An 8,668-nucleotide genomic window follows, 5' to 3' on the forward strand; every position below is an offset into this window, starting at 1 on the left:
AAATATACAATTATCTACATTTAAATTTTATTTCTAAATATTCATAGTTAATTTAAAATTTTAACATCTAGAAGGGTGGCAAAATATTAAGAGGCTAGATATAATAATATTGGTGATACTCGTCCCTAACACTCCTTATTGCCATCCCAATTGGCATAGCTAATTGATCTAATGAATTTTCCTTTCTCTTGGATTTAAGCATGATTATAGGAGATGAAAAAAAATTAATGAAGAAGGCCAATTCAAAGTATATGTTATGGGTTAATATATGTAGAAAAAAAAAAAAGAAGGAGAGAGATAGAGAGAGAAATAATATATACAGATAATGCTTAAAAGTATAATTCTACCTTTTTGCAACAAATCGACTATTGGAATGTTTTGCCAAAGTGTGGATTTGTTTTAGTAATTTGGCTGGTCTGTGAGTCTGTATTCTCTAAAAGCTTTCTATGGCCAATCAATGGTTTGAGCTATTCTTAACAACTATTAATTTTTTCAACCTTAGCAAATGATGAGATGACGAAACACGGTCCATGTAGTTTGTGGGGTCAATATGGGCCTACGGGACTAGTCAGGTTGATGATCTAGATACCCGTCGTTAGTTAAAAAAAAAAAAAAAAAAAGGGTGACCAAACCCACTTCGTATTTTGCAAGAGAAACTGTTTTTTTTTTTGGGGGGGGGGGTAGGGGGGGTGGTTAGACGGACCTCACTATATTTGGGAAGCTAGGACAGTATGAATTTTGAAGATCAATTTTGGACACCCTTTTATAATTAAAACTATGTTTGGAAGCCAAGAGAAGAAAAAGGGGGTATGTGTACTTCGTTATATAAAGCCAAATTACTTAAATAAATTTCCTTTTCAAATTTAGATTTTTCATTGACCATTATATCCGTCACCTTGCCTCAGCTAATTATCGAACTGTTTTTCTGAAATTATTTTCATATATATACCATTTTAATGGAACTTTAAAGGTTTTTTTTTTCCAAATAATTTATAGAACTGCAAATGGGGAAAAATCCATGCATGGTTGGTATCATCTTCAAATTTGAACTTGTTTTATATCAAGTTAATCTCTACTACTCAGGAAGATACATGGTAAATGAGCAACCAGCGAACACTAATCCTTAATTTCCCGTGACATCATCATACTATCACTCTCTCACATGATTTTTTTTTTTTCCTTCTCTCCTCGTCACTATTGATGATTTGATGTGGCATGGCAGCTGATTCCCCTCACTGGCGTTGTGTGAAACTCTCTCCCATAAAAATAAATCAAATAAAGACCAAGTGGTGTGAAACTATTCTACTATATATCAAAGAAAGCACCAAAGAATCCAATTCTACAGAAGAAAAATCTTCTACCAATGCTGTCCATTGGTAGTGCTTAGCAGTTTAGCCTACACAGTAACACAGCGCATGCTACTATGCTACTATATATTTAAATAAAAAAACACACTTCTAAGTCTTGAAATTTGAAATTCTGTAACACAGTACTGATCAGTGCTTATATTTATATAGCTACTAGGCTTAATATACTGAGCAATCTCTCACGCCCAAATCTAACTTAGATGTGGTCACCTATACTATATATGCTTCACTGAAATTCTTACACATTCATGGGAGAAAGTAAACAAAGGAAGCTGAGCAGATTCATATCAAGCCATCATCCTTAAATTATTGACCTTAATTAGAATAATCATTTTTATACTTCATTCTGTATCTTTCTCAAAATAAGAGTCAATCATGAAAGAGAGCATCTTGGAAACCCTGCAACCAAGGTTACCCTTTGCCTATTCTTGGACTGAGCTCTTAGCCATGAAACATCACTGTCTCAATCTCTCATTCTCTCCTTCTCTCCTTCTCTCCTTCTCTCCTTCACAGTACTCTTTCCTTATATAGATATTAATGAGAACCCATTAGTCTCTAGCTCTGAATCATATATTTTTTACTTGGTTACTGGTTAGAAAACAAATCAGAGAATCCATTAGTATATCAGTCATTACAACAGAGACAAAGAACAAAAAAGAACAAAAAGAAGAACCCAAAAAAGAAAAAAGAGATTATAGTAAGAGAGCACAAGACACTTCATTCATGAGACCATGAAGAAGAACTAGATACTACATCAGAGGAGTACTGTTAACAAGTCCATGCCAAGAAGACCCAAATCCATTCCAGCTTTCTCTTCCTGAGTCCACACCACCCATGTTTCCATCTCCATTAACCTGCCATGGAAACCCAAACAAAATTCTATTCTCTCCATCTTTACCTCTGTGATACTCTTGTTTGATCGTTGTTACTGTTGCAGTTGTTGCTGTTTCCTCATAAGGGAACACCATCTCACCACCACCGACACTACCACCGCCTCCGCAGCTGGCGGCACCGCCACCTTCTAAGTCTCCCAGGTTTCCATTCCCAAACCCATAGTAGTAATTATGATGAAACCCATTTAAGGAAGTATCAAGAAACCCACTCCTAAGAGCATCAAGAAAACCAGGACCTGTAGTGGTGGTGGTGGTGGTATCAGGGTTTCCAAGGATGTCACAGTGGTTGGCATTATTAGGGTTTCCCAAAAGAGAATTCTCATGGTCATCAAGGCCTAACTGCCTGGTGGGTTGTTTCTGAAGCCTAGCAAAGGCAAGGCTGAGGTCATTGGAGTCATAAGCAAAGGGTGGGAGGGTATGGATTGGGTTATTAGAGTTTGTTGCAGTGAGAGATTGGTCTTGTGTAGTCATCCGTTTTGATGATGATGATGATGAAGATCTCTTGTTCTTCCTGCAACCTCCACCCACTGGAACATTTCTCAGTGATCCTCCTTTGGTCCAATATCTTCTACATGCCTTACAGAAGTACCTAGGCTGTGAGAGACTGTAATTGTTGTAGTAACAGAACTTGGTATTGCTGGAGTCACATCTAGGGCACTTTAATGCGTGTTCTGGTTGTGGCCTGAGTCTCCTCTCCTGCTGTGGTTTTGGGCAACCCAACACATCTTCGATTGACTGGCTAGACATGGCCTGCAACAAATTTGAGAAACCCAGTAAGGAAAAACTGTCTTCAATGGAATTCAAGCTTCACAAATCACATTCCAATTTAGAAAACATCAATTTATGGATACGGGTTCCATGATTTTTCAGAGTAAGAACTGGATTTAGTTCACAAGTTCTTCACTTTACTAATTTAGAGTTTTCTAGAAAGAATTCTTTTGAATTCAAATCTATTACTCATAATTGTTTTATTTTCGAGTTTCTTCAGAATTATACCATAGTCTTGAAAGAGACTCAAAAGTAAAGGCATTCAGAGAAATAACCAAAACCCAGAAAGACTAGTTTTCATAATAGAACTCTTCATCATGACCTTCCTTCTTTATGGCTTTTCAACATAATCCAAAAGCCGTTAAGAGGTCTAGTTCTCATTGATTGTTGTTTTGTTAACTTTAAATCAAATAAAGCGGAAATGGAAGAAGATGAAATTGAAAAACAAAAATAGTGAAGCTGAGTGACCCAAGGAAACAATTTGTGGTGATTTTAGCTCTTTCTCCTTACCTGCTGTGAAGCGTTTGAAGGATCCATCCATGCAAGAGTGCAAACCTGCTCTGAATCTGTGATTGACGCACACAGACGGAGCGAGAGATGAAGAGAGAGAAAGAGAGAGAATGTGTGAGTGATGCAAATTGTGAAGGGTGAAGAAGATCCTTGATAAATAAAGCAACGAAAGCACAGACTCTGTACATATACAGGTAGAGAGAGAGAGAGAGAGAGAAAATGATTACTTTCCGTACGGGATGATCGATGTGTTTGGCTTGCACGCAGAGAAAGCATGGAAATTTCGAGTCGATCTTGCAACGGATTCATGAAGAAGCGTGGGCCCGAACGAGAATGGGGAAAACGCAGGTGGACCCCACTCCTCCAACGAATTCATCGCCCAAGATCTCGCGAGTTGGCATTCGAATACTCGCGGGCATTGTTTGAGGTATCGGTTATCGGCTGGATCGGGTTTGGGATTGTTTTACCCTACAGGATACCGATTTCTTTGACAAGTATACCATATGTCCGTACGATTTCTTGTACTGTACACCGATTTGGGATTGATGGGTTCGATACACCCATAAGAAACCAGTTACAACCAAAACATTATGACCCATTTTAGATTGCGTTTGGTAAACGATGTTTCATATCAATAATGGAAATTTTAGTTTATGTATCAAAAGATTAATTTTTTTTTGTTGAACGAACTGAAATGACAGAATTACGTTTTGTCGTTCCTTCAATGCTCTTTTCTAGAGTATTTTTTTTTTTCACTTTTTGTTTGAAAAAAAATGAGATACATCTTTAATGCATCAAACGCTTTATTCTATTTTTTCATTCTATAGGAATGAAAAAACTCCTAAAACATTTTTTTAAAACATTACCAAACGCTTATTCTCATTTCTAGAGTATTTAAGATGCATATTTACTGAATCTAACACTAATCTATAAGGCCGAAATGTATCAATATCGGATATTGTGAACTAAAACCTTAGTTAATCCTCATTGCCTCATCGTATTCCTATAATCGTAGCCTCGTGGCTCTCCAAGCCCGAGTCACCAATCCCCAATCCCCAATACCCAATCCCAATCCCAAACCCAATCCCCAATCCCCAATCCCCATTCGAAGATCGCACGTCACCGTCAACTGGCATCCTAACACTATGGGCCCACTACGGCAATTGTAAGGTTTTATCTCCATCCAATCTCAAGCATCCTCTAACCAACAGGGCACACTACCCCTATCACACCCCAGTTCCTTTTGACCCGTTCGATTAAGATCATACAGATAGGGTAAATATCTTGGAAATTTGACACGAATACCGAGTACCGACGCTACAGGAAATCAACAAACAATAATTGATCGCACTTGGTCGGTCGGTTGGTCGGGAATCGGATTTTGAATCCCAACCAGGAGCGGCGGCTCTTTCTTCATCCCATTAACTATATATAACAAAATATTCCAAATCCCTCCAATGATACATCGACTACCAGCATCAAATCTTGGTGCGTCTCACTTTTTGTGGACCCCATTCCTTGATTAAAACAGTAAGGACCCACAACCACTGCTATCATTGGGATCAGTCAAGATCATTGACTGGTCAAACTTACCAGTCAAAGATTAAACCTCTCCCCGAGGCAAACATAGGGAACATGTGCCTGACACACACATACACCGTATCAAGTAGCCAGATAAAAGGAATCTAACCACTCTACGAAGAAATCCAATGGCTCCAGAAATCAAGGCACATAACAGTTCTTGACCCGACCCATATCCATAAACCCGGAAAACTTTTACATACTCTCTAATTCCGTTGAGAACTCGGGTTTGGGTTTTGAACCGATCCGGATGTGGATACGGTCTACCAATAGCATCTTCCTCGGCATTGTCGACAGTGGACACTGGAGTCCACAACAGCTATGTAAGTGGCCTGCAAGTGTTTTCATGGTTGTTGTTTTTTTTTGTTTGTCTTGGTTAAAAACTTCTAAAGTGCGCATGCCCTTCATTAGTCTATTCCAATTTTTAACTAGAAGACAAAAATTATACTCTCAACCCAGTCGGACCCGGTTCTCTACCACTAAGTGGTGAGAAAGATGTTCTTTGAAGTCATTGGGGCCCACTACAAAGAGAACATCAACTTGTGGATACAAAGCCAACTACTTTGATTAGCCATCCATCAAGTGGTTTGGATGCATTCCTCAAGGAATTAGGTATGGATTGGTTGCACCAGTCGATTTAGATCAAAATTGATCGTGATTAATTCTATATATCGATTTTAGCGGATTCTTTTCAATTTCAATCAAAATGAAAGTGTAACTGTTGATCAATTTCAAGACTCGAACCATATTAGGATCAGAGTTTTAAAATATAAAATCAGATTCAATATCGACCAAAATTAATATGAATCAACCTTGAAATAGATGTTTTGATGTCCTAACCCAAGTCAGAGTCATTTCATCCGATCCAGCTGATTCAATCTAGTTTCTTGAAATCCTAGATGGGGCCACTAGTACATCAGATAAGGCTCTTTTTAGGGTGTAAGAGTTTTAATTTTTATTTTATTTTATTTTATTTTTTAGTGGTTGTGAATGTTCTATGTTTGGACCACATGGACCGGCAAAATTTCCATCCTGCTTGGATGGCCTGCCCTACAACTACTTTTCCCACCATTAATGGGCCTCGAATCAATAAAAATTATAAAATACAAAGAAAATCATGATTGCTGATCATATTTTAATTATAAGCCACGTGTCGTAAAAAGAAACAGTATTACAACATATCCAAATAGGTCCTGTTACACCGTAAAAAACGGGGCGAAATTTTGAAACAGTGAAGCGGGGACGAGCCGACGAGGAGAGGAGAGGAGAGGCAAGGGGAGAAGCAAAGTGGGGACGGAAGGTGAGTGATTGTCGGTGGGCAGTGGGTCCATGTCTGATGCCTATGTCCCACCTTACACGTGGCCTCCATTTGCGGCCGTCACGAATATCTTGATTTTCTCGGGGGGAGAGAGAGGGGATAATGAAGTGTGAATTGATGGAACGGAAGGAAGGTGGGGTCTACCTGAAGTGAAATGCGGGGCCCACAGGTTCCTCTCTTGTGAAGTAAGGGATAATCTTCGTTTGAGGGAGAGAAGAAAAAAAATAAATAAATAAAGAGAAGAGAGAAGACTTGACTAGAACGTTAATTAGGTGTATACAACACGTGGATAGCTGCTGACGCCGTCCATGGGATACACGATATGCGTTACTGTTGGAAACGGACCTAGCTTTGTCTGAGAGAGAGAGAGGCAAACGGAAATGGCGAACTTCCGTGGAAAAAAACAAGAAGTGTAACTGTATGGGTAGAGTAGTGCCAAAGAAGCTATTTGATAACGTACGAGGTCTCCGTGATCCTCAAGCTCCACTGAGTTTCCTTGTCGGCGTTAAGATGTGAACATACATGTGTATTTTGTGAGTTTCCTATTTTTATTTTTGAGGAATTATCACTCCCCTCCCCTGAATTTTGAGAAAATATCAAGTTTCTCCACGATTTTTTGAATTAATTCACTTTTCTCCCTTGAAATCAAAGTTTCTACCACTAGTTAGTTCCTGTTAGATTTTACTATTAAGTGATTAATAAATTTTTTAAAATTTCAAAATTACCCTCTAATAAATCAATTAAAAGAAAGAAGAGAAGTCCTCTTATTCAACGAGAAGAGTTGTAATACCCTACTTCTTAAATCCGGTCTGATTTCGCGGTTGACCTGGTTTAACCATGCAGGACCCGAACCGAAGAGAGTTAAAGCGGGTTCCTTATAGACTATGATGGCAAGGGTGACCTTAAACACCGGCTGGCCCGACAAGTCCGAGTCAGTGCCAGAAGAGACGGGTGCACCCAAGCCGTGTACATGCACCTATCATAAGGCTATGTATGGATAAAGCAGGTATGTAGCCGTATTTTAAAGCGCATACGTATATTACATCTTATGCCAAGAGTGAGATTCGTGCCGATGCCCGAATTCTGTCAAAATCCCATTTGTTGGCCAAGTTTTGACCCTCAGGTGGGCGGACAGGTGGGCGCATCCACCCACCTGAGTGACCCATCCATGTGATTGCTTAGTTATTTAGGAAGTATAAATAGCATTTAAGTTTTCCTTTTTCTTTTCTCGTTTATGACACTTGTACGTTGGTGAGAAAAGTAAAGAAGAGAGAAAAAGAAGGGAAAGAAGAGGAGAAGAGAAGGAAGAGAAAGAAGAGATGGATTTCAACGGCGCCGAGGCTTGATCTTCCCATTCCGACGCCGGAAGAGTGATCTTCAACACTAGATCTACGTTTAGAGGTGAGCAAAGGCTGGGTTCCTTAAACTTTCACCATACCCAAGTAAAACCCTTGATTTGAGTAGGGTTTTTTGAGATCTTGAAAATCCCCCTTGAAATGATGAATCTAAGGTTTAATAGATGATTTATGTGTTGATCTTAAAGGATTTGAAGAAGTATTTACAAGGTTGGAGAAGCATTGTGGATTTGAAGAAGTATTTACAAGGTTGGAGAAGCATTGTGGATTTGAAGTGATTTTGGGGTTGTGAAGGTGTTCTTGAGCAAAGAATGTAAGATGGCTTCACATTCCTTAAATCTAACCTAGATCTAGGTTAGAACCATCCTATAAGACCTTGAATGTGTGAAGAATGGGTTTGAAAAAGCCCATTTGAATCCTCAAATGTTGGAAAAAGTTGGGAAGAAACAGCAGGTTTTCTGCCAAGACTGGTGGGCCATTTGGCCCGCCTGGGGGCACCCGCCTGAGAGGGCAGGGCCCTCGGGCACAACCGGCGGGCCAGACCGGTGGGCCACCCTGCCCGTCGGTCTTAACAGGGCCTCGGGCCTAATCGGTGGGCCAACCGGTGGGCCGACCTACCCGCCAGTCCAGACCGGTGGGTCTGATTGGTGGGTCAGACAGGTGGGCTGTCCGACCCACCCGAGAGGCTCCAAATGTGATTCTTACGTCCGATTGGACCAAAATCAGACGTGTGACGTTCTTTTAGGATTCTAAACATGATCTTGTCATTGGATCGTGTTAATCTTGATTCCAAAGTGGTGAAGTACTAACCCCGCTCACTCATGATAGGTTCACCAAATCCTACGCTTCTCGCACTGGATTTCACCCGTACCGAAC

General features: G+C 39.9%; 1 protein-coding gene across 1 annotated transcript; it reads right to left on the minus strand.

Moving 5' to 3' along the window:
• Positions 1-1,959: 1,959 nt before the first annotated feature.
• LOC122085909 (dof zinc finger protein DOF3.2-like) lies at positions 1,960-3,751 on the minus strand. Its single transcript, XM_042654518.1, has 3 exons — positions 3,733-3,751; positions 3,539-3,647; positions 1,960-3,010 (listed from the first exon to the last, which is right to left on the minus strand). The coding sequence occupies exons 2-3, from the start codon at positions 3,563-3,565 to the stop codon at positions 2,117-2,119; spliced, it is 921 nt and encodes a 306-aa protein (XP_042510452.1). The 5' UTR covers positions 3,566-3,647; positions 3,733-3,751; the 3' UTR covers positions 1,960-2,116.
• Positions 3,752-8,668: the final 4,917 nt, after the last annotated feature.

Source organism: Macadamia integrifolia, chromosome 8 (genome assembly GCF_013358625.1).
Source record: "Macadamia integrifolia cultivar HAES 741 chromosome 8, SCU_Mint_v3, whole genome shotgun sequence".
In the NCBI taxonomy this organism is placed as follows: Eukaryota; Viridiplantae; Streptophyta; class Magnoliopsida; order Proteales; family Proteaceae; genus Macadamia; species Macadamia integrifolia.